Raw genomic sequence first — 26,848 nt, forward strand, 5'->3', positions numbered from 1 at the left:
GCCAATCCCAGAGCAGGCACACTAGAGGCTGAGAGTGAGGGAAAACACAGTCAAGGACCTGTACTGAGGCACACATGCCTTGAATGTCATACCCAAAGTGAAGAAATGCATCATCTGTGCTGCAAAACCCAGAAAAAAAGACAGCTCTAGGGAACATCCTCAAGCACAAGACTAACATAAATAACCTCATTTCAATTTAAGCTGTTATGGAACCCCAAGACAATCAGATTTTGTCTCCATAGACACCTAGTCATGAAGTTGCCTTCGATATTATTTATTTAGAAAATGTTATTCTTTTTGTCTTCTTCCTTTTAATCATTAAATATGATAGTATCTCCATTCTTCCTTTTGACTTCTAGTCAACTATAAATTAGGAGCTAATTTCAAAATGTTATTTATATTTGGCTTTGGAAGAACATTTGCGCTCATAATTCAGTAGATATCTCAGATTCTGAGAATTCAGTTTCCAAGCTAAGTGTCCTCATGCTGGGGACATCCAACCCCAGAGCACACTCTCTGTTTTCCTCCTTCTCCCTGACTTAGTCCGGCCTCCTCAATTTTCAGAGGCAGAGTTGACTAAGTAACCTCTAAAACCCTCTCCAGTTCTAAGATTTTGTAATTATTAGAGGTGACAACTTGTGATTATGAGGTTGTTCCTCATGGTTAAGCCTAAGTAATGGAAGATAGACTCAAATTGTCTTCTTTCTAATTAAAAGGATGTAGTCTGAAAAAATAATTGACATCAATAAAGTGAGAATATCAACGACGAATTTTAAATGGCATTATCTCCCACCATCAATAAATTAGGTCATGTACGTTATCAAGTAAATAATATATTTTACTTCTAACCTTTGAGGGTCAATCATTACAGTGATTGGAAATTGTAACGACTCATATGACAAAGTAGAAAGGCAACTGTACTTTCCTGGTGGATTTCATTGTAACAGAATTTTCATCCCAGCTCAAAATCAACTGTTTATGCACTATTTTTAATTATTATTTCTAATTGTGGTAAAATACACACAACATAAAGTTTACCATCTTAACCATTTTTAAGGGTATAGTCCAGTGTCATTAAGTACCTCCACATTGTTGTGCAACCATCACCACCATCCATCTCCAGGACTCTTCCTCTTGCAAAAATAAAACTGTACCATTAAACGCTCCTCATTCACCTCCCCTCAGCCCCCAGCAACCACCATTCTTTCTGTCTCTACGAATTGACTACTCTAGGGACCTCATATAAGTGGAATCATACAGTATTTGTGGTTTTGTGACCGGTTTATTTCACTTAGCATAATGTCCTCAAAACTAATGCCCTATTTTTTATAGTTATCCTTTGCATTATGCAAAATATAAGCAGACTTTGTGCCTGTGCCTTGAACTCAGATGTCAACCACATTCATTCTATGTAGTGAAAACACTGAGCTGGAAGCAGTATAGCAACAGTGAATAAAATTATCTTATCACACATCTGAAGTACACCTGCTCTGATTTTAAACCTATAGGTGTGACATGTTGCATTCAGTTCAGAAATTAAATTGGAATATAGCATTGGGTTTATTTTTAAACTGAATTTTCTCCTAGAAGAAGAAAATGAAAGAGGAGGGAAAAAATTCTGGTGTAAAGGCAAGTGTCTGTCATTTTGGGGGGTGCTACCGGGCGTGGCCACTGACCTTGACTAAGTGGACCATCGCATCTGCAAAGAACACCAAATCCATGCCAGCGCCACGGATGCTCTCGTTATAGAGCTGCAGGAACATATTCAAACGCTCCTTCAGTTGATCAAAAGATTCAACCGGCTCATAAATTTTGGGCATCTCAGCATCAGCCTCCTCAGACGTTTCACCTGGGGTTGGGGAAGAAAAATCAATTAAGTTTCTTCAAATCACTGGACATTACCACTTCCTTCAACCTAAATTAATACACTCATAGCTCTACAATTTAGCACTGAATAATACTGATTTTTACCCAAATGTCAGAGTATGTATTTTTAGAAAAGAAAAGAAAGCAAACAATAGTAAAAGCATTAGCATGTTTGTGATCACATGCAGTCTTAATTCTCAAATGTCTAGAAAAGGTCAATTTCAAATACTGTCATATACATTGAATTTAATTTGAATCCATAATAGACCATTGGCATTTCAAGGATCTTCCCAGAGATATTCGCTAATGAAGATTGAAAAAGTAGGGATTTAATGTCAAAATCAGCAAGAGAAATCAAAAATTAAATTATTTTTTAATAAGAATAAAAAGAAAAAGGTCACTGCATTTGCTTAGGAAAATTTTATGAGTCAGAAATTTTAAGTTAGTGGTGAGAATAGAAGTGAATTTGGGGGAATGGAGGTGAAGGGTTGAGAGAAAATAGAAAAAATGATTTCCTAAATAAATAAACATTGAGTTATCTCACTGGGAAAAGTATTAAAATCACTAAACTTTTTTAAAAATTAGAAACACATAACATACCAGTTTAATACTTTTCCAACTTTGACTATAAAGCATAATGCCAAAGAAAAAGCTAAATTGGGCATATATAAATTCACTATCAGTTAACATTAGTTGAATATACTGATACAGTAACAACTTAGAAACTCACTGGGTACTAGAAGAGTGAGTGGATCTTCCAAATCTAATAGTACATAATTACTTTCAATTGACCCTGTCCTAATATAAAGTATATTAACCTTTTTGTGACAAAGCAAGGAAATTGATTTAACATAATTATTAGGATTGGTCCATTTGCAAGGCTCCCACTAATTGAATTTCAATAGTCACTTCCTTATTTCATAAATGCTCATTTCAAGCTTTGACAAACAAAGAGCTTTGAAGTCACAAAATGTTCTGTGCTTCCCTCTAGACTCATTCACCCCGCCCCCAACCAAACTCCCCACCTCCAGCCCCCGCTCCACAATGCTGCAGTTGCGCTTTGCTCCTTGAAAACCGTAATCTACTTACTTATCCTTCTGAATTAGAGGAAATAAAATACATAAATTCTAATTACCTTGTAAATGCTCTTACCTTTACATGATTTTTGGATGTGTGTGACCTGAGTGAAAATAAACTGTATCAGCTTCTTTTTGTGGAAGGATCAGTCCAACTGCATAGCCAGCAATAAACCTCCTTTTGCAATTGTCACTCAGAAACTTAACAGATCACATACATCCTTATCTAATCTAGTAAGGGGCTGCCTGGTCATTTTCAATCATTTAGAAGATATAAATAGCATGTGTTTAAACATGCCTTTTTGAATATGAAAATTAACTTAAAATTCCTCCTCAGTATTAGAAGAGGTTTCTAAAGGAAAGAAAAATATTCCACTTAAGCTCAGTTATTTCTGAAGGAAAAAAATAATTGGAGCCCTACCTCTTTTCATAAGAAAAGTAATATATCTCAATTTTTTATGGAACCATAACCACAAAATCTTCCCTCAACATCACCCACCCCTTTCTAATCGTATTCAATGGCCCTCTCAAAGGATGTGAGGTTTTTCTTTTTATTTTCAGCACCTGGAATACTCGAGTAATAATTATCATAGTTTTGCTATGTTTCATCTGGCAGTGAGTACAGGCCACAGACTACCCAAGCCATCCACAGGTAACATTTCACTTGTCGCCCACAGTGCCCCTTGACTCATATATTAATATTTCCATTTTTATAAATGAGGAGAATGAGGTTTGAGAAAGTTCAGAGACTTGCCCAGGTAATGTGTGGGAGATCCCTTCCTTAAATCTACCTCTGTGTGACAGCTGTAAGCCTTTAGCACTGTCTTCTGCCATAGTATGCCTCCCAAATCTACCTTAATATCCAAGACTGATGTGCATTAAAATGATTAATCTTTGAACTCCATGAGCACACATTTATCTACTCATTCTGTAGTTACTGAGCACCTAATATGTCCCAGGCTTGTCTCAGTAAAGTTTACTAAACAGAAATTCAACATCCCTGAACTGAACTTCTGTCTTCAGATATCCCTTTGGGGAATTTCAAATTCTGCTTCAATAGTTTACCTGTAGCTTCAGGTGCATCCCTCAAGAAATCCACAAAATAAGTGTCAATTCCGCAATTCACCAAGAGTTTTTTCTCTTCACCAAACTCCTCCTCCACCAAGTTTACTAAAGTCATATCAAACCAGGTCACATCATCAGACACCGTGAAACGATCGGCTATAACACGTTTACACTCATGCTTCCACAGCCTTAACAGTTCCTGTCAAAAGCATCATTAAAATGTGTTAATTCCCATTATGCCAGAGTTGGGAATTCAAGTGGACGATATCATAGGGCAGCATCCTTCCTGATTTAAGATGCTACATTTTAAAAAGTTAAGATTAACACTACTGGTTTCCTTTTAACATGAACAACAGGTTTGGGAGCACATTAGAAACAAAATCCTAGACTAATGGTTTTCATTTGGTGTGTTAGCACCAAAAAAGGACATTTTGGGGTTGTCAAAATGACGTGGGAGACGTTACTGCTATTTGTACAAGGGATACAAGGATATAAAACATGTTTTGCACAGTCTTAGTATACAACAAATTGTCTATGAATATAACTGTCCTATTAAAAAATAAATAAAATAAAATAAGTTAAAATATACTTAACTTCATTTCAAGTTGGTCTCATTCAAGTATAGTAAATAGAGAGTAGTGTATATTCATTTTCAGCCTTTAAATTAAAACAAAAGCATTCCTAGACAAAATACTAAATCACTCTGAACAACCAACAAACTAATACTCTACATAAAAGTCTTATGTTTGTGATCAATTAGTCTGTTTGGATAAGACACCTACATTCATGTGGCCAGAGCCTAATATAAAAAGTTGCATAAAAACAACTCTCATGTATGCAACTGAGATAATTACAAAGATATATTTACTTAACACAGTGTGAAGGAAATTTATGGCAAAAATCTGGATTATCTGCATAAAGCAATCACCTAGTCTAGATAATCCAGGACCCAAAATTAACTGGAAGTTGAGAGAATTAATTGCTCAATATATCTGTTCCTATAGCAAGGATAACAAATGTTTGTCTAAGCTAATTATTTAATACGAAACACTTGTGGAAATTTCTTACCTTGGTAACGTTTTGCAAGTTAGAAGGCTTTTAAGCCATTATATTACTAATGATCAAATGTTCTTTGGTTGCCAGAAAATAAAATTTTAGTAAAATATATTTAATGATTCACTTACGACAAAAGTTCATGACAAACCAATTGCTGGACCTGTTTATGCTGATTTAAAATAAGCACCAAAAAATGGCTACTCAAAAAGTAATTTTGGAAGACTGCATTCCACAACACTATTAATTTGTCAATAACTCTGAGGGAAAAAAATCAAGTTAACATGTTCACTGCTGTTAAAATGACTCCCAATTCTCTGTAACAAGGAGAGTGAGTTTTCCCCAAAATGTCCTCTTGCAGCCAGTCAGTGTGGTTACCTACTTTGTGAGCATCTGAGGCAAAGCTGGGTTTTTTTTAACAGTCCACATTTGATGTGCCTAGTGACAGTTTGGTTGATATCTCAACTTTTTCGGTGCGTTTAAATGGAGAAGTCCCCTGAAACCTATTTGCTTAACTACAACCTCGGTTCCAGAAAAGGATGGAAAAACAGGCTGATGTTGCCTTAGCTTTATGCTTTGGCAAAAAAAGGCATACTGCATTTTTACATACTACATACTTTACAATTTTACATATTACATACATACTGCATTTTAAGTACTAGAATTCCCTTTTAGTTCGAAGAGAATTCTTACAATGCTAGGAACTGTTTTATTTGAGTGTATGTACAAATGCTCATTTTTCTGTCAAATGAACTTTCTACTCTTCTGTCTCTTTTCAGTTTTACCAATATACGTACTTCTTTTAGTACATCAAGTTATATGGAAAAGAAAGATCATGGATGATTAAAACAAAATGGTTTCATTCTTCAATTTTGAAAGTTTAATTATAAAGATAATTACTTTTTAAAGTTAAAATGTCAGGTTTATAATATGAAGTTTATAATAATAGGAAGACTTATATAATAAGATCAACAGGAATTCTTTCCATTATTTAGTATAAGAAAATAATGATGAAAAAACAAAATCAATTTTTCCTTTTACTCTATTCATTAGAAAATAATTGTATATAATATTTCCTTAAACATAAACCAAATTTAATTGGAATTTTTAAAATTAATTAATTTATTTATATATTTTTTATTTTGGGCTGCATTGGGTCTTCATTGCTGCACGCGGGCTTTCTCTAGTTGTGGCGAGCGGGGGCTACTCTTTGCTGTGGTGCGCGGGCTTCTCACTGCAGTGGCTTCTCTTGAGGAGCACGGGCTCTAGGCGCGCGGCGTTCAGCAGTTGCAGCACACAGGCTCAGTAGTTGTGTCTCATGGGCTCTAGAGCACAGGCTCAGTAGTTGTGGCGCACGGGCTTAGTTGCTCCGCGGCATGTGGGATCTTCCCGGACCAGGGCTCGAACCCATGTCCCCTGCATTGGCAGGCGGATTCTTAACCACTGTGCCACCAAGGAAGTCCTAATTGGAATTTTTAAAGAAAAAAATTTTGGCATACTTTTCCCTTATTTATGTTCGTGAAAAGCAGCAAAGAAAAAAATATCCATGCTAAAACATCCCAAAATATTTTCATGATGCCACTAAAATTTGCATTACTAAGAATATTTAGAGTTTATAATAAATAACAAAGTTACTTGTTTTACTCTCTTATGTATCACTTACATCTGGTTCCTTGATAACCTCTGAAGTAGTGTTCAACATTCCCTGCCAGATCCTAGAGAGATCTCGAAGGTTAAAAATATAATGGAATTTTGCAGGGGTAGGGAGCATTTTAATCTTAGTCATCTGCCATAGTCGGCGTGTCAGGGGAACCAGTTTCGTCACTGAATCTCTCACTTCTTCTGAGAAGCCCCTTTGGGTACAGTAGTATCCTATCCCAATCACACCTGAAAGGGGAAAAAAGTCATAACATTTTGACTGACAGTTCAAATCACCTAAGTGAAAGTAAAAAACATTATAATGCAGAGTACAAATATAATTAAACATTTTAATAGTTAACCACATATTAAAGAAATTTCTATTAATTAATGTTCTTTGGGGTTTTTTTAAACCTACAAAGTAGGTATAGGTTCAAGCAAGTTAGCATTTAAATACTGAAAAGTTGACTAAGAAATACTATTGAAAACTCTAGCTGAACTGATTCAGTATTATTAAATGGGTAACAATGATGAATATATAAAGTTGCCTTAGAAAAAGATAAGAAAAAGGGAGCTTTCGTGAATCCTCTAAGATTTCTCCATTCTTTTGTTGCCTTTCCATGCATTATAAAATATTTTCATTTACTTTACAGGTAAAATTTTCCAGGCAAAGAAGAATAATTAAAAGCGATACTAGTCATTCCTTCTAGTCCATTTTACTTCTCCCAAGTTTAGATAATTCCCATGTCATTTGGTTTCCAAACCTTTGCCCACCGCTGTGATTGAAGGCAGATACTGCCGTACTCCACTACCCTAGGGCACTAAGAAGACATTCTAGTCTGCCAGAAATTAATCAGGGTAATCCCAGTTAGTTTTTTCTCAGTTGCGATTTCAGAAATGGTAAATTAGTACCTAACACGAATGCATGCATAACTTTATACTTTTTCTGAAAAGAGTGATTCCATAATCAGTTTCTAAACTCATTTTCATTTCTCAGTTAAATAATTATGGTTATCGATTGCGCTAGTGTTTCTTGGGTGAATTTATTTCTGAAACACTGCGTATGTAATCAATCAGTAATTTATTACAACCCTATAAATTAGTCTGAGGATCAGACTCTGGCTAATCTCCACTCTGTGCAATATTATTTCGTTGGCCAAAATCATTATATGGGTTGGTTAGGTATCAGCTACATAAACTTTTGGTATGGCATTATATCAATGCAGACCTCAAATATGTGTACCCATGAGGAAAGCATCTCATCGTGTCTAAGACCATTTAATGTTTAACCTCCTGGCTGAAGAAGCTAGCGACAGTTTCTTAAAGAAATACATAGGCAGAAAAAATCTACTTAGCACCCAACTCAGTACACACATAATAAAGTAAATCTTTATATAAACAAAATACACTGCTTGAGAGTGATGAAGCTCGTAGACTAAGAAACCACCCAACGCTCTTTCTGTGTTGACCTCTAGGTGGATATATTCTCACTGGAACCCAAGCAGGGATTCTTCCCTCCCATGCCCCACTGACGTTCACTTTACCAAAGATCTTGTCCACAGAAGCATCAGAGGGCAACGTGCAGTTAAATATAGAGAACTGCCTCTTGAGCCTTTGGGGTATATCATTGCGTCCGCCCCCAGGATGGGTCATAGCTGCTAAAAACTGTATGTCCACAACGCTGGTGAACTCCCCAGGCTTCTCTAGGTTATAAAATCCATTCTGGTCCATCAGCTGTCGTACTATCTCATTAGTAACCTAAGAAAGACAACTTTCAGAATTAAAATGTCATTCCTTTATATCCCAGGACCTAACTCTTTGAGTGTTTCCAAATAATGGACCTTATTGGAATTTAGGAATTGCAAGTTGAAAAAGTAAAAAATATTTACCCATCAAAAAATAAATCAATGAGGAATTAGGCAAATAAAGTGCACAATAGGATCGATATACCTGGTCTCCCCACTCATTGATTATTGGCATATTCACATCATCAATAAAAACAGTCATCTTCTTTCCTGCTGGAGGGCCATATGTTGTGCCCATGCGTTTATCCACATAGCTCTCTATTGTCTTCTGTTAAACAGAAAAGTCAACAGAAACATCTGTGAAAATATCCCCTAAGACATGGTTAATTATTTTAAAAATCCAGGAACCTTTGAAATGATAAAAATTACTCAGAAAAACCCCAAAATGTCCCTTAATTCTGGAAAGCAGGGCATGAGCTACCTAACTTTTCTTGCATAACGTTTATAACCTTTGAAAATCTGGTTTAATTTAGGAGTAAAGAAAATTCTGATCAATGTAAATCTTGAATGGGATGAGACTCTTCTGTTTATTTCTACAGATTTAGTTTTGTCTTATTGTGCCTACATTGGTGACAATATAATATAACCCTAACCCCCATTATTCAAAGGTCCAGCCCTCCTCAAAGTTTCCTTATAATCATAGACAAAGCTAAACAAGGCTACTGTCCAAGAGGCTTCTCAGGTCTTGCTCTGAGCTCCACGGGCTGCCATAATCTGAAGACTGTTCTCTCTTTGTTGAGAAATCTGCCAACTGGCTTCTGTAGCCTGACACAATCTGCTCTGGGCAGATGCAATCACACTGAATCACTTCTCTTCCCCTTCACAAAGTGGAGGACAGCTCCCCCTCTTTTCTATCCAATACATTCTGAGCTTAGGTGGTACAGGAGGAAACTGCCCTGTGCTCTATAAAAAAATGTCCTAGCAATGTGGAAAGGAATACTAAAACTGACAGAAGGGGTGTTGGAAGGAGTAAGGGGGACATGAGGGAAGAACCCCAGACTATCGACTACAGTATTAACATTTCCATGGTCATAGAGTGTAGTTTGGAAATCAGTCAGTTGTTCAGAATGTATGTACTGAGTAAGCAGAGCCAGCACTGCAAAGAAAACAGAAGGGGCTCACACTTCTCATGCTCCAGAAACTCAATCTTAAAGACCTCATTTTATTCCCACTGATTCACGATTTAAGTCATGTTAAAGATAATGTATAAATATAAGAGAAGGTGGAGGTGTATGGAGATAAAATGCATTCTCATCCTATCCAAAAAAGAGGTTCCTTATTTCATGATGAAGAGCAAACCTGTTAAAATGACATTAATAATCCTTCAGGGTACAACCATGAAAAAAGGCCAAGATATAAACAAAAATCTATACATCTGTCCTTGAAAATTTCCCCAGTTTGGTAATTTAAAATTGTAATTTTCTGTCATCATTTTAACGAACAATAGCAAAAGATGTGAACATTTTTCACCATTTTAAAATAGAAAGATATATAAACGTATCACACAAATTTCCCATGACAACAGTACAATGGCAAGAAGAATTTCATATTCCCCTGACATAAAAGAAAACTGTTTAAAGTAATGTACTAGGCTAAATTTAGCTCTCCTCAATGAATTTAAATGGATAAAGCAATTAATAATCTCTTGACAACTCCCTATGGCAAACTAGAGCCTTCCAGATATTCCCTCATCCGTTAATGAGAACTCATAGGCACATGAAGATTTTATGTCTTGGGAGGCCGTCTAAGAGCTGAAAGCCATAGGTGGAACAGATGAAATAATATGGAGTAATAGCCATATACCTGCACTTTCTTCCCCTTCATTATGACCCTAATTTCTTTGAAATAGCAGGAAATTACTAGAAGGAATTCATTTTAATATATAAAATTATTACTTTTCTATATATATAAAATTAAAAAGCTAAGTTGATAGAAACAAAAACAAAGGAGGGAGAAAAATTAAATAGCTTGTGAACCTAGAAGCTGAGACTTCTTCCTGTGTTTAGAACTGCTGCCCATTAAATAGTTGCCGATTGAACTGGGGAGTTTGATAAGATCTCCCGAAAGCCCGAAACACAGTAACTTCATGTTCTACTCCATCATAGATCTATGTGTTTGGGAATATTTAGGAAAGCCGTATACTTGGACTAGTGTCTCCAACTGGACTTCCCCACTTAGATTATCCATGGCATCACAAAATCAACATATCCAAGCGCAGACGTCTCTGCCTCATCACAAAATCTGCACCCACCCCAGGTACTCATCTCAGGGATTAGCACCAACTACCTAAGTCTCAACCAAACATTTTCACATCCAACATTGGTAAGTTCTACTGCAATTTAAATACTGCTTTTTAATGTACCTCATCCTCTCTGAAAAATGATATGCCCTTGATCAGTTATTTGTCTTTCTCATATGGATTAATGTCACAGCCTTTTAAATTGCCCTCCCTTGCCTCCAGTCAGGCCTGGAAACTTCTTTATACGTCATATACAATGTCTATATTGTGTGATTTACAATTTTGTCTAGGCTCTTCTGTCTCCCCAAAGAAATCAGTTTAAAGAATAATTTATCATCTTTGTAGTATTCTGCCACCCACCTTCTCCCTGGTCTCCTTGATCTACTGTCCCACCTCATCCATCTTTTTGGTGATATAAACCATAGTCCAGTTAATAAAACCAAATAGGTATATTCATTGATTCGATTATTGTCTGTCTCTCCCACTACAATGCAAGGGAGGCAGGCACCTTGTTTATCTTGTTCATCACTGCCTCCTCAGTGTCTAGAAAGGTGTCTGGTACAATATATTTATCAGTAAATATTTGATACATAGATCAATAAAGACAAGAAACTTGGGAGTCATCTTTAACTTTTTTCTCTCTCTCCTATCCCTCTCCTCCAACAATATCCACTCAACCAAAAACGAGTCCTGTCTGGTCTGCTTCTCAACCACAATTTGAACGCATCCTTGTGCCCTTTCCATATCTTGGTCCAGGTCAAGCTCTCTCTGGAGGAATTACTGTAACCGCCTCCTCTCAGGTCTCTCTGAGCACAGCCCTCTCTCTTCCACCTGCAGCCAGAATGAACTTGCTGAGTGGTGACGCAGTCCTGCTCAGTATTCCAGCGGTTCCTCATCAGTGACCTACAAGGAACACCAGAATGCTCCCTGCTCACCCTTCAGTCTCATTTCTAAACATTCCTTTTCAGGCTCTTGGTTCCGGCCCATCACGGTCTTCATTCATTCATCGTCAGTTAACAATAAAACAATAACATGATGCTCCTCTCAGACTGATTTACAGTGTTCATTGAGAGATCCTTATTTACATATTCCTAAAGTAGCCATTTCTGAGCCAAAAAATCTCTCAGCATTAGTATCACCCAAACACAATTTGTGAAATATTGACTTAGATGAATGATCTTCCATAAAAGTCACTTCCCTCAACCCAGCTTATTGGTAAAGAGTTGAAATCTCTAGCAAGGGCCTGGACTAAGGGCAGTTTATGCTGTTCTCTGAGAATAGACAATGACTTGACTCTGAAATAGGAGAATGGTAGTCAGCATGACATCATCTGAAGCAATCTATGGCACCTAAACAAGTTTCTGACCTCATTGTCTGTCTAGCTCACACATACATGGGATACTAGAGTGAACCCCAGTTGTGACAGTGACATTTTAAGACATAAAAAACAGATGGTTAGTCATCCAGATAGACTTAGGAATGGGGCTGAGGAAAGCCATTCTACGTTACTCTTCTCCATTCCAAATGAAAAGCTCTAAAACTAGGGTAATTCAATTTTCTGAATTAGTTTCTTAATAGACAATTCAGCCTCTGTAATCCGTAAAATATTAACATTATATAAATATTAAATTCCCCCAAGTAATGGTCAACTCTTTCATTACATTTATTCCTGTAATTCCCTAACAAAATGAATCCCCTCCTCCTCTGGGCTCCAGGGTACTTAGATTACTCCATAAGTAGCACTTATCATATCAGCTATACTTGATTGTGCACATGTCTGTTTCCCCAGCCAGGGGGAGGAACATGTACAGTTGAGGAGGCTGTGCACTGCCCAGTTCTTGGGTTCACTATTCACATTATTGTCTCTGTGAATGGGACATAGCACAAAATTTGCGTAAACTGCAATGGCCTTATGCAATAGCTCTGACCGGGTTTAAAGTTAGAAAAAAAGGGGTTAAACTGCTACTTCCCCCACTTATTAGCTTTATGACTTATAAGTCATTTTAAACCACATAAGTCACTGAACCACAGCTCAAAAGTGGGAATGTATATAGAGATACATAAATCATGTATATGTATGTGTGTGTATACACACAACAGAATATTATCCATAAATGATATAATACATGTGAAGGCACTTAGTGAACTTAATGCATTATAAAAATGAAAGATATTTTTTATTACTATAGGTATCTCTATATATCAGCACTTAAATCATTTTTCATACATATTACATCCAATCAAATTGAAATATAAAATATACTTAAGTGTAGGCTTCCATGTATCTGCTATTTAGCTAAAAGATAAAAATGGAGAGCTTATGCTTTTTATTAAGAAATCTACTGTCTAAAGAATATCTTTCCATTTTATTGTAACTCATCAAAACCAAATGAAAACAGGCTTCTATTAGTAAAGTTTAAAATTCTCAATAGCATATTATAAAAAGTAAAATTATATCAAAAATAACATGAAAATATAATATTACGTAACTAAAAGCTAAAAATAAAACAAATGCACTGTGATAAATCAACCATTTGAATATTAATGGGAATAAAGAAAAGCCGTTGGAAGGATCAGATGGGTGAACTAGAAAAGCACAGCGGAAGACATGGGAACTTGGTTTCTCACCCAGGTTCTGCCACCAACTAACTATCTGGGAACTCAAATGAGTACTTCAATCTTCCTCAACCTGAGTGTGTTAATATTAACAGTGAAACCTGACATTTTTAGAGAGCTTTTTACCATAAAAAAACACTTTCATGTATTATATCTTCAGAGTCTCCTCTGGAAACTGGTCTTCAGACTATACTCTGAAGCATAGAAAGGATTTTCTTCAATCACAAGGGCCCCTACAGGAAGCAAGAAGGAGGTTGGAAGGGATTTCAGGAGGCCAGCTCCAATTCCATCAAAGCAAATCCCTTGTTACCTGTTTGATAGATTAGTCTTCTACATAAGATTTCATTAGGAAAAGTGGTTCTGAGTCTAGGAAAAAATGTGGAATTTCCTTCCAAGCTCTCAGTTGTCATTTTTAAAAAACAAAACCTATTGCTACACAAGCATTTGTAAGACGGTTGTTGCATTCAAAATACTTCGAGATTATTTTTAGAACAGAGAAATCTTTTCAGAAATTCTCTTAAGAAATTTTCTTTTTCGTCTTATTTTCTGTATTGTTTACATTTTTAAAGGTATGTGTGAATTACTTTCAAGAATAAAAAAATTAAAACAATATTTGTTTTGAAAAAAAAATCATCTCTCTTAAAAGACTGACTGAAATTTCCTCAGCCAAAAAGAGGGTGACCATATAATTTTGGTCCAAACTTCATACTTTGGATAGTAACAAGGATGCTATTCATCATTCACCTGAGACAACAGAAGTTAACTGGACAGTCCCAGGCAAAGAGGGACATAGAGTCTGTCCTCCTGCTGATAAAAGATGTGAAAGTGACACCATGGTAAAAACAAAGGAAGTTCAGATGAAAACAACCTGTCAAGTAACAGACGTGTGTCCTTGACACATGTGCCATCATGGCAACACGGGAGGGATGGACCGTATCTATTTTCTCATCTACAATTTCAATTTGGTTTGGATCCAAATAAATGGGACACACAGAGACAAATGCTCAGCTCCATCAGCCCTTGTTTAGCATGAACGGCTGAAAATTATAGTGAGAAAGTTAATTACAGCAGTTTGGCTAATTGAAAGTTTTCTAAAACTAATGAGTCTAGCTTAATTGAAAGCCCTGATGCTTAGCAGTCAAAACAGGCACTAAACAGACCAGATGATCCTGTGATGCTTCTGAACAGAAAAAGAAATAGTGAAGTGTTGAGACCACCTTCTTACTGAAGGATAGGAAGGATTTGCGTTAAACATCAATAGTTGTGAATCAGATAATGGAACCCTAAAGAATACAGATGTTTATGTTTTGAAAACCTGTTTTTTTTCTTCTTCTTCTAATTTATTATACTTCGATACGGTACTGCTTCTAGAAATTTATTACATGGTTTATGAATTTGTATATTAATAAACAGGATGTTTTCTAGATTACGTGTGCCTTTTTCTAGGAAATTAATAAGTATTTCATGCTATAAAGACATAAAGCACAGGTCTTTACCACCTGAGAGGGGTAAATATCACCAAGAGTTACTAGCAAAAATATGTGACAACTCCTTGCCATATACTAAAGAATTTGGCTAGCCTTTGTCCCTGGTTCCTAGGAGGGAGTCTTTAAACCCTTGGAATTTCCCGCATAATAAGAACGTCTTTGTTATTCATTGTGGGCCCCTCAGACCACTCATGCCAGAAAGACCAAACTATGATTAGAGTGTTAGGGCTTTAAACCACGTGATACCAGCTGACTTCCCAGGGGGAAGGGGTTTGGAGACTGACTTCAATCACATGGCCAACCAATCATGCCTATGTAATAAAACTTCAGTAAAAACTCTGGACATTGAGGCTCAGGTGAGCTTCCTGGTTGCTGATATACACAGATGTGCCGGGAGAGTAATACATCCTGAGGACAAAGAAGGTTCACATTCGGGACCCTCCCAGACCTTGTCCTATGCATCTTCTTTTGGCTGATCCCAATTCATATCTTTTATAATAAAACCATAATCATAAGCATAGCATTTTCCTAAATTCTGTGAGTCATTCTGGTGAATTTTCAAAACTGACAGGGTCATGGAAACCTTTCAGTTTGCAGCCAGTTGTTCAGAAGTGTTGGTAGCCTGGGAACCCCTGAGCTTGTGGCTGGTTCTGAAGTGAGAGAAGTTTTGTAGGGACTGAGCCCTTCACCTGTGAAGTCTGCACTAACTCCAGGTAGTTGCTGTCAGAATTGCACTGCAGCCCTAAAGATTTAATCCACTCCCAAGAAATGTGAAGAGCTAGATAGCTACCCTACATAATGAAAACAAAAATCACACTTTGATTTAATGCTTAACAATCTGCATCCACAAGTAAGGTTATATTATAACCTTTAAAGAGATGTTCTCCAAAAGTAAAACAAAGTTTTAAAAATATAAAATAGTATCAAGGGAATGTGTATAATGTTAGCATCTTGCCAGCCTAGGATAATCTAGTGTGTGGTTCCCCAAACACAAAAATACCACTGCTGAGTCACTGCAATTTGGGGTTCACCTTCGATCCAGACCTTCCCAACACAACAGTGTGTAAATGATATTCATTAATGATAGAAGGCTAGGCAGTTTTGGAAATTCCATCTCTAACAGAGGAGCATAATGTTTTGACAGTCTTATTTAGAAACTTAATCAAGGGTCTTTTAGTTTTTTGGTACTCTGTAGTCACCAATTACATTAAGTGATTAAAAAGTCATGATTTAGCCTTGTTCTCAAGAATTTTCATTGCTCTTTGATATTTTCATTCCAACAACTAAAGAACAACAAAGTTAATCAAAAATGAAGTTCTTTGGATTTGAATTCGCCTAAAAATTTCCCTTCCATTTTCAATTTATTAATGTACCTTTTCCTAACTCTTTTTCATATGTATCTTTTCAAGTGTACCATTTCATACATTTCAATTTATAAAATGTATCTCTTATTAATGTTCTAATAAAGGTATCAGATTATTTGCAAACAATTAAAGCATGGACTGACATTTAAGATTTACTCTCTGGTTTCTTAAATAATTTAGGAATAGGAGAAAAAGAACCAGTTAGCCACTGCAAGCCCTGGTCAATCTTGGCAGTTCCATTGACAAAAGCAATGCAAACTTGAGAGTTGTTCTCTGTTCCTCCTCAATGATATCATAAGCAAAATCTTTAATGTGCTAAGATTCTAAGATTGTATTCCTTGCTGCAATTGATAATAGGAGCCATTGTGGAATGTTAAGTCAGTGAACAACAAGATAAATAGGAACCAGAGATTGGAAAAAGAATAGAAACTAGGTTTGAAGAGGATCAGACTTGAAGCAAGACCAGCTTCAAGATTCTTTGATGCTAATACCCTGTTGCGGAATCATGAAGTAGATTATGTAGAGGTGGATAGGGGGAGGGGAGAAAAAGGAAACAACATGAAAAGTATTTCCTTAGATATATTAGCAGCCCTTGACTCAAGAGAGAGACCATCATAGATGACTCCAGTGTGTCTGTCCTAATGACTAGAATAATAGTAACACCCGCAGAAAAGCAGACAGTAGGGAGAAGAAGTAGGTTTAGGTGGGGAATAAATAATATTTCTTTCAATTTTGGATTTTGCATGTTCACAGGCTTTTCTACAGAGATATTCTAAACAGTGTTGAGGCTTTTAACACCATATATAATCTTTTTATTTCTCCATAATTTAAGATTATATGTTATCATCTAACTAGGGGGAGATTCTATTGCAACAGAAAAATAGAGATAATGGAAGACGTATGTAGGGGATTTACTATGGCTGTGAAAGTGCACATGAAGCTCAGTGGGTACAGCAGAACAGCATGAGATTTGAGCCTCCAAAGCTTATTACAAACCTGGGCTGAACTAGAAGCACCAATGAGCCAGTACCTGAAACATCAGTGGGGTGGTTGCAGAAGAAAAGTTCAGACTCTTGATCATGTGGCTTTCAGGATCGTATTTTGACATAAATCCTTTGATTATGACCGTTTTGGCTGTTCCTTGTTCACCAATTAACAGCACAGCCTAAAATAAGAGTTGAGGAAGAAATCCAAGAAATACAATAAAATTATTGTCATGGGCTGAATTGTGTCCCCACAAAATTTATATGTGGAAGCCCTAACCCCCAGTACCGCAGAATGTGACTACGTTTGGAGACAGGGTCTTTAAAGGGATGATTACATTAAAAATGAGGCCATTAAGGTGGGCTCTTGTTCAGTCTAACAGGCATCCTTACGAGAAGAGGGAATTTTGACACACAGAAAAACAAGGGATGCACACACAAAGACCATGGGAAGACACAGTGAGAAGACAGCCATCTGCAAGCCAAGGAGAGAGAGAGGGCTATCCAAAAAAACTAAACCCGCCAACACCTTAACCTTGCATTTCAAGCCTCCAGACTGTACAGAAAGAAATGTTCATTGATTAAGCCACTGAGCCTGTGGTATTTTGTTATGGCAGCCACGGCAAAATAATACAATGATCAAAAGAGAAGGATTTCTCTTTAGAAAAACAAGTCAAAATTCACTTTCTCTCAATATATGAAAAATCATTACTTAATTATGAATTAAAGCTATTCAACTCTAATATTGTTACTGAGGAATAATAAAAGAAGTATATTAATTTGGGTAATACTTTTATTTATTCTAAACAGCAACATAAAACATTCTAAAATAAATGCAAGATGCTTCATGTTTTCTTTTTTCTCTTTTTAACATCTTTATAGGAGTATAATTGCTTTACAATGTTGTGTTAGTCTCTGCTGTATAACAAAGTGAATCAGCTATACATATACATATACCCCCATATCTCCTCCCTCTTGCGTCTCCCTCCCACCCTCCCTATCCCACCCTTCTAGGTGGTCACACGATGCTTCATGTTTTCAAGGTACGTTTTTAAATATGTTACTTTTAATAAAAGTGAAAGAGGCATACCTTGCCCTGTTTAGCAATGGTTTTAATTAGGAAGTCAGTTCTCACATTGTCCACATTTGGCACCAGGATGGAGCCATACTCTGGGGTGACATCAGATGGATACACATATTCCTCAGTACACGTCTTCCAGTGGATCCATTTACCTGAGGTGAACAGAAGACATCTACATCTTCATATTCTTATTAATAACTTAATTCCTAATTATAATGAGCAGACTTCCTTGAATCTCATGAAGCTATCTTCCAAAAACTCCCCACAAAGTAAAATTCATTAAATTCAGACATCTAAGTATTTCAGTATGTGTTCGCTGAGTCAAAATTTCCCAAGAAACTATTCCCAAAGTGGTAATATTAGGAAATAGTAAGAAGTATCTTGGAATTTTCTTTCTAAACATGTAGGTTTTCAATAACAAAAAGTGTGCATAAAAATACAGGACAGGGGACTTCCCTGGTGGTGCAGTGGTTAAGAATCCACCTGCCAATGCAGGGGACACAGGTTTCATCCCCTGTCCAGGAAGATCCCACATGCCACAGAGCAACTTAGCCCGTGTGCCACAACTACTGAGCCCACGTGCCACAACTACTGAAGCCCGCGCGCCTAGAGCCCGTGCTCCACAACAAGAGAAGCCACCACAATGAGAAGCCCGTGCACCGCAATGAAGAGTAGCCCCCACTCGCCGCAACTAGAGAAAGCCTGCACGCAGCAACGAAGACCCAAAGCAGCCAAAAGTAAATAAATAAATAATGTATTAAAAAGAAAAATACAGGACAGTGATAGTCGTATGTACCTAAAATCACTTTTTATTACGTACTTCCCTAACTGTAAAACCAGAAATAAAACATCCTAGGATGCCATATATAAATATTACGTATATTTGTACTTCATATATGTGTATATATGTACTTTATATATATGTATGCACATTTAAATAAACTTAAAGTATTGCAATACATGCATAGATACAGATGTATAGATATACACACCTATTTCATAAAAATATACCTCATACTTTGTCATTTTTTTATAAGTTGCTGATTATATCGAACGAATGGCTGAAATGGATCTGATTTGGTGATTTTTTAAATTTGTTTTTACTTCATTATAAGTTCAGTACACGATATATTTAACAAGAAAATATGCATTTGGAACTCAATTGAAATAAATATTTGAAAAAGAAACAATTGACTCTCTTTCATACACACATAAACATTTCCATTTCAATTTTACAGCCAAGAGTTTTAATTACCATTTAGAAATATAGATGATAGCTAGCTAGCTAGATGATAGATAGATAGATGATAGATGATAGACAGATGATAGGTAGATAGAGTGTAAATATTAGCCATTTTGGAAAAAACTGGTCCCACGTGTGATGGATGGATAGAAGAGAGGGGCTCACCATCAGATGCGACGTAATAGTCAAACATGGTGTCATCAGGCCCTGCTAGAGGCGGCAGGTCCAAGGCCAGCCTCTCCTGGGAGCGCAGCCACTGTTCCATGCGGCGCCGGCCATCCAGTTCCAGCACTGCCCCGACGCTCCACATCAGGGAGAAGACGTAGAGTCTCCCCAGATGCTCCGGCGTGACCTCCCCGCCTTGCTCCTGAGCACGGAAGAAACTTTTCTTTTACTTACTTAATTCTCAAACCAAAACTTGGCTTTGACATTTTAATGAAAATAGCAAAGATCTAAAAGGGATAACAGTTTTCCCCCAAAACAAGAACGAGGGAAAGATGAATAAAACTGGAGAACAAATGCAGAACTGATCTCTGGGAATACCAAGCTGGTCTCCGAAATAAATTTTGAATGCTTCTTAGACGACTGCGAACCTGCCCCTAATCCACAAATCTGTGGTTTGCTTTGTGGAAAAAAAAAAAAAGAAATGAAGGAAAAACACAAAATATGCAGTGTCCATGTTTGAAACCTCCCCACTTCCCCATGGTTCTAAGAATCATGTTCAAATATCACAGACTCTGCACAGTACGGCTCAGCTAAAAGGAGAGAGAGTTCTAGAAAGTTGAGCTATTTACCTTGGAAGGGATCAGGCCTTGAAGCATGTTGATGCTTTGCATGATCACAAAGGCCTCCAGCATCTCCATCTGGTGTTCTAAGTTCTGAATACTGAAGTGATACAGGTCTGGAAACGACTTGGTGTACAGCTGACGAAGAATTTCAGCTTCTTGAGGCGAACGTTTTTTAAGAAAACCCTGTTGGTTTGCAGATGAATGCATTAATTAAATTTATTAGCACACCAGAAAAATGGCCATTTTTGGACAAAAGTTTTCTAAATATCGGTTAACAATAATAATAATAATATCTAATGATTATACTGCACTTCTGATGTACCAGACCTTGATATAAATTCTTTCATGTATTACCTCATTTAATGCTCAAAACAACTCTGTGAGGTAGGAATTGTTATTATCCTTTTACAGATGAGGAAACTAAGGCCCAAGGAGTTTAAGCATGACCGGGATCCCACAGCTGGTAGGTGTCAAAATTCAAACCCAGAGTCTGATTCCAACATCCCTACGTTCAGCTACTACACTACACATAAGCTCAGGTCTTGAAGCCAAGAGGAAGGAAAAGTCTTTGGCTCTTGAATAAAATATGCTAGGAGAAAATGAGGAGGCATATCCATGGAAATAACTTAGAAAAAGAAAAAGGAATGAAAGATGAACAAAGGAAATCCATCCCCAGATTTTTCAAACTAGGAAACAAAGATTTATGACAATTTTATTTCTTCTAATTTAATGAATAACCAATGTAGAAAAAATATCAAAGAATACTCAGGAAAATGGGGAATTTAGTCATTTGGAAACCCAATATTAGGAAACTACATGTGATTCATAACAAAATACCACTTAAAACACAATATTTTCTTCAGGTGAGGAAAGTTCCCTTGGCATCAAGAGATCAGGTCATTCTTAGAGATTCTGAACAGAAGCAATAAAATGTTGATTCTCAATCATCCATCATTTCACAGATTCAACATGATTGCACAGCGACAAAAAGGAAACATAGCACTTTCAAGTTGATGGTGCTATGTAATCAGCGTGGCTCACAGAGGCTCATGGATTCCCATGAACACAACTTCCCCATTGGTCTGCCCTCTAATAGTTCTCTCAGAGCTGCCCTGCCCTGCTCTAAACACCTCCAGTCTTGTGAGTCTTGCTTCTTGCTAACCATTTGTAAGCAACTTAGCGTTAATGTAAAGGCCTTATTGAGCCTCAGCATGGACAGAATATAATAGAAGCTCATTTCATAAATAGCAAACTGTAAATATTCATTAGCTAATAGTGTAAAAGTATTGTTTAAAAGCCTTTGTGAATTTAAAGTATTTGGGGGAAAATCACAAATTCATTTTCACTTGGAGTTTGCCGCATCTGTGGTTACCAAGGCTGAATCCATTGTGGTACTTTTAAAAAAAAAATTTTTTTAAACAATAACTCCTGCAACTTCCTCCTCAGAGATTCTAAATTGATAGATTGAGGTGTGACACAGTCATCTGTATTTTAAAGAACTGTCATTGGTGATTATTCTTGCAAAGCCAGGGTTGAGAACTCTTGCTCTGTATTCTTCTTAAAAGATGGATAATTTAACTGTGAAATCTGAAATCTTCAGAAGCATTTTTAGTGACATATCCAACTGTACTTCAGTATCATTTTGCTTTATAATCCCCTCCTTCTTCACATCTTCATCTACTTGATTTAAAATATGAATTCATAAGTTTTCAATCAAAATTATCTCCAAAAAACTTATGTAAATGAAAATAATAATTTGACCAACAATGTCAAAAAAGATTTTACAGGTGGCTTGTCTAATAAGCATTCTGCCTTACACTATAATATTTATTTAGTAAAATATCTAAGTATGCAAGGCATTCAATTATAATCTTATGATAATCAACATACTCTAACATACATTGGTAGTAATAAAATAATATACCTTATCATGAATTGAAAAGATATTATCTGAAATATTAATTCCAAGTGCAAACTTAAAACTAACGTTATGACTATTGAATCTCATAAAAATTCTTTATATGAATTTTAATAAATTGTCTTCGAGTTAATATTCTAAGACAGTTGCTCCCAAATTTTATGTGAATGAGTACTTTTTTTAAATATCATGAATCCCCAAAGTGATACCATTAAATTTTCCTTATTCACTCACAGTTTGGTGGGATTATTTTTTTTTAATATTTATTTATTTATTTGGCTGCGCTGGGTCTTAGTTGTGGCATGCAGGCTCTTAGTTGCGGCATGCGGGCTCTTAGTTGCGGCATATGGGATCTAGTTCCCTGACCAGGGATCGAACCCGGGCCCCCTGAATTGAGAGCTCAGAGTCTTAACCACTGGACCACCAGAGAAGTCCCTAGTGGGTTATTGATTCACCTAGGCCTTGCAATTATTCCCCAGCCCACGGGGTGTAATTCACAGGTCTAAAATTATTAGAACTGAAGAACCCTGAGCACTGAAGAAACCTGCAAGGGACAACCTGGGCTGAAGGTCCCAGAGCATTCAAGGATCTTCCACAAACATCAGCATTAAAATGCAATTACACCAACAGGTCTGCAGAAAAATCAGCGCACACTCTAAAAGAATGCTAAAGGATCTGTTTCCCTCTTTAATTAAACCAAAAAAAAAAAAAAAAAGATTCCAATCATACCTCAAGAATAGGACTCCAATCAAGGACAGAAGAACTCATGAAAACCATCCCATTTCTTGAGACAGTAGCAGGCGAAGCATTGTCAATGTTATGAGGTTCGAAAACAATCTTGCAGTTTGGAGCCATGGGAATCCGATCACCATTGGCAAGGGTTAGAGTTTTGTTATCGTCCAAAACGGAATTCAGATTTTCAATCCAGATGGCATCTACTGGCCCGTCAAGAACTATCCAGATATGCTCCCCTAGAACATCCCACCAAGGGCAGGGAGAAAAGCAAACACACACATATATGCATATATACATAACTACTATGCTTGAAGAAGTACTATAATTTGATGTCATTTTCATTAATTTTTAAATAAAGCTTTGATCTAAATGATTATCGTATTTTGTCACATAGGACTCTTCCTGTTCTTTATATAGCAGTTGTTTAAAGCCCATAATCAAGAAAAAGTCATTAGTTCATTGAACAGATATTCCTTGAGCACCTTCTCTGCATCAGCGCAGTTCAAGGGATATTGTGATAAAAAAGACAACATCCTGCCTTCACAGAGCTGACTTTCTAAGGGGTAGACATGACAATCAAACCAATATGCAAAGAAATATATAAGAAAAATTCAGCAGGATAAGAGGGTGAGGCATTTTAGATAAGGTGGTCAATGAAGTATTTCTGGAGGAGAATGAAGTGATGTAAAGATCTAGAGCTAGAATTTTTCAGGCAGTGGGAACAGTAGTTGCAAAGGTCCTGAAGTGGGTACAAGCTTGGGGTGATCACGTTCCAGGAACAGCAGGAAGTCGAACCTGGTTAGAAAGAAGAAGGGAAGGGGGAAAGGGATGTGAGTGATGTCAGAAAGGCAGAGCCACGGAACCCATTCTGGTCTGCACACGTTTAGTCTGAGATGTCCAACAGACAGCCCATAGAGCTGCTGAGCTGGGAATTCAAGGGCTAGAGATTAAAATGTAGAAGCCATCAGCTTAGAGATGGCATTGAGAACCATGGCCTGGGTAAGTTTCTTCTAGATCATAAGTATAGACAGAGACAAGAGGTCTGAGGACACAAGCACTTCAACGTTTAGACTTCTGGTAGGGTCTCCTCCACTGCTTCCTCCCTCTGGCTGACCTCTCAGTGAAACAGAAGTAGGAGGCGAGTCAGCCGGTAAGGTATCCCTGAAGTCAAGTGGTGGAAGAGTTTCAAGAATAAGAGTGATTAACCGTGCCAGATGCTACTGAGAGCAGGGTTATACTGAGAATCGATAGAATGTCCAACAGAAATGCCCTTGTAAATGTAGGGATTCAGTTTAATAGTTACTCTTAATTTCTTAACCACTAGTTACTCTTACTTACCAACACCATGACCAAGTTTGTAGTTCTAATTTTTATCTCTAATGTAACAACTGTGGAATATTCTAAGTCAAATCAAATGCTATGAAATTCCTAATCGTGCTCATTCAACTAGCAGTTTAAGTAAAATGATGATCTGATCACCAGAGTCCCTGTGATAGAAAAAGTGTATGTTGCCTTTCTAAAAAGGACTTAAGAAAAAACCTCTCTAAGCACCTATTCTTTAAGGTAACATTTGGTTACTGGATCTGTGTTTACACAGGATTACTAGAACAAATCAGACACAAAATTTTATTTTATTCCCGTAAAACAACAGCAATTTCTAATATGAGCACGCTTTAGAAATGAAGCGTTTTCTTTTCTCTTTTAACAATTGGTGTTGGGTTGATCAGCCACATTCCCTCAAAGAGAACGTCAGTGGTGCCACTTTAGACGTTTTTCAACAGAACACTGTTGCCCAAAGTGTGCACTCATGAAGTAAGCCCAAATGTCTTGTCCTCCTCCTATACTCTTATTTGTCCCTGCAATTGCTTGCACTGTGCTTTTCTCTTACTCATTCAGGAGTAAGAGGAGAATTGATATCACCTCTTCCATCTGAGCTTATTTTCTGGGACCATTGGGCTCAAGTCCCTAAGTAAGAGAATATTCAGAGTGAACCACTAGCCCTTAAGGAGTGTGTTTAAACAAAAAACAAACACCCGTGTACATCTAAAAGAGAATAATTCATTAGACTTCATTTTTTGATATACACAATTTTCTTTCCAAAGAAGCCCATTTCCTCCTGTGATTTTATAGGAGAATCGGTTTTCTAAAAATAGGCCATACTTAAACAAGAGTACCATTTTTTAACTCTTCAGTGAAAACAGTGATGATGAAATCACTTGAATACAGTACTATCAATGTTCCTTAACAGCTTTTTCTATCTATCTTATCCGAAGTTTTCACAGGAATATAGAAATATTTTTTCAAAAGGAAAATAATTCCCTTTGTAACCAAAAAAATTAGGGGGGCGGTGGGTATTTTAAATACACTAATCAGTCATTTCAGTATTTCAACATTCACAAATATCATACTGATTTATGAGTTCTTGGTCTAGGATAAGATATTATATGGAGACTATAGTTGTTCTACTAATTTTAAATAGCCACAAAGGATGTTATTTAGAAGTACATGTCAAAAATTATACTGGTAATTCATCTTCTACCTTTCTTAGCCCTCAATGTTTTCCTCCAAAGAGTAGAAAATATCCCATCGGTCCAATCATTCGTTGCCACGTCAAGCCGACCAAACATCTGTGGCGCCGTCATCGCTTTGGGATTCATCCTCATTTCCCGGTGTGGTTTTCCACAATCTATACCAAGTAAATACAAATTTTAAACAACTCCCATGTAGAATGAACCATCATTAGGCAACATTGCACCAATTTGCAGTGTACTGTCAGCAGGTGTTCAAAACATGAAAAAATGCAAAATTACATTGAAAATGCATGTCTTACTGCATTCCAAGTTATCATAATTACCCTCATTATATTTTATTGACTAAAGCACTTTTTATCTTCTGGAAAAGAAAACTGCATGTTACATAAGGGGGAAAATGCTACCATGCCGGAAGTGATGAAGGAATTAATGTAGGATGGAAGTTCTTCAAATTTCACAGCTCAAAAATCTTTTGGTTTATGGTGTATTAGATTAACTCTTATATCTGAAATGTCCCTTAAAGATACCTGATTCTCTCCATTAACAGCTTTGATTTGCTGAGATATGGTCTTGCTCATCTGGAAAAAAATCAGCTAAACTAATGTTACAAAAGTCAAGGATTTTTCTTCTGTGGTCAGCTTCAGAAAAGGTATTCAAATCTTTCAAACCCTAAAACTATTCTTAAATAAGATGGATTCTGTACATAGGGGATGGTAGTTACTACGTAAAAAACTGAAGAATAAGATTTAAAGTATATTATATGTGGATCTAAAAAAATGGTACAAAAGAACTTATTTACAAAACAGAAATAGACTCACAGACATAGAAAACAAACTTACGGCTATCAAATGGGAAAGGGTGGGGAGGGATAAGTTAAGAGTTTGGGATTAAAATATACACACACTACTATATGTAAAATAGATAATCAACAAGGACCTACTGTATAGCACAGGGAACTCTGCTCAATATTCTGTAATAACCTAAATGGGAAAAGAACTTGAAAAAGAATAGATACATGTATATGTATTAACTGAATCACTTTGCTGTACACCTGAAACTAATACAATATTGTAAATCAACTGTATTTCAATTTAAAAAGTTTAAAGATTTAAAGTATAAAATCATAAAAATAGAGGCTAAAATATTACATACTGTGTGAAAGATTGACAAACACAGGCACACATACATAGATATGTACACTGGAAAAGGTGTTACATTAAAACCTATCTAGAAAATTAGAGAATAGTTCTCTTTTTCCAAAATCACAAAAAGAATCAGGGTAATTATTTACAATGTTTTACAGTGCTGAAATTCAACTTGGTCACAGGTCAGCTCTTTCAATACATGATATCCGCAAGAC

General features: G+C 36.6%; 1 protein-coding gene across 1 annotated transcript in view; it reads right to left on the reverse strand.

Moving 5' to 3' along the window:
* Positions 1-26,848, reverse strand: part of DNAH5 (dynein axonemal heavy chain 5) — a 213,525-nt gene that overhangs the window by 86,428 nt on the left and 100,249 nt on the right. The window contains exons 42-52 of the mRNA XM_036849308.1: positions 25,497-25,643; positions 22,952-23,193; positions 20,311-20,487; positions 19,682-19,883; positions 18,283-18,425; positions 17,240-17,374; positions 8,649-8,771; positions 8,243-8,456; positions 6,724-6,947; positions 4,008-4,206; positions 1,677-1,849 (exon numbers count right to left, since the gene is read on the reverse strand). Coding sequence (XP_036705203.1) covers positions 1,677-1,849; positions 4,008-4,206; positions 6,724-6,947; positions 8,243-8,456; positions 8,649-8,771; positions 17,240-17,374; positions 18,283-18,425; positions 19,682-19,883; positions 20,311-20,487; positions 22,952-23,193; positions 25,497-25,643 — 1,979 coding nt within the window. The remainder of the gene's footprint in view (positions 1-1,676; positions 1,850-4,007; positions 4,207-6,723; positions 6,948-8,242; positions 8,457-8,648; positions 8,772-17,239; positions 17,375-18,282; positions 18,426-19,681; positions 19,884-20,310; positions 20,488-22,951; positions 23,194-25,496; positions 25,644-26,848) is intronic.

The sequence above is a fragment of the Balaenoptera musculus genome, chromosome 3 (assembly GCF_009873245.2).
Source record: "Balaenoptera musculus isolate JJ_BM4_2016_0621 chromosome 3, mBalMus1.pri.v3, whole genome shotgun sequence".
Classification (NCBI taxonomy): Eukaryota; Metazoa; Chordata; class Mammalia; order Artiodactyla; family Balaenopteridae; genus Balaenoptera; species Balaenoptera musculus.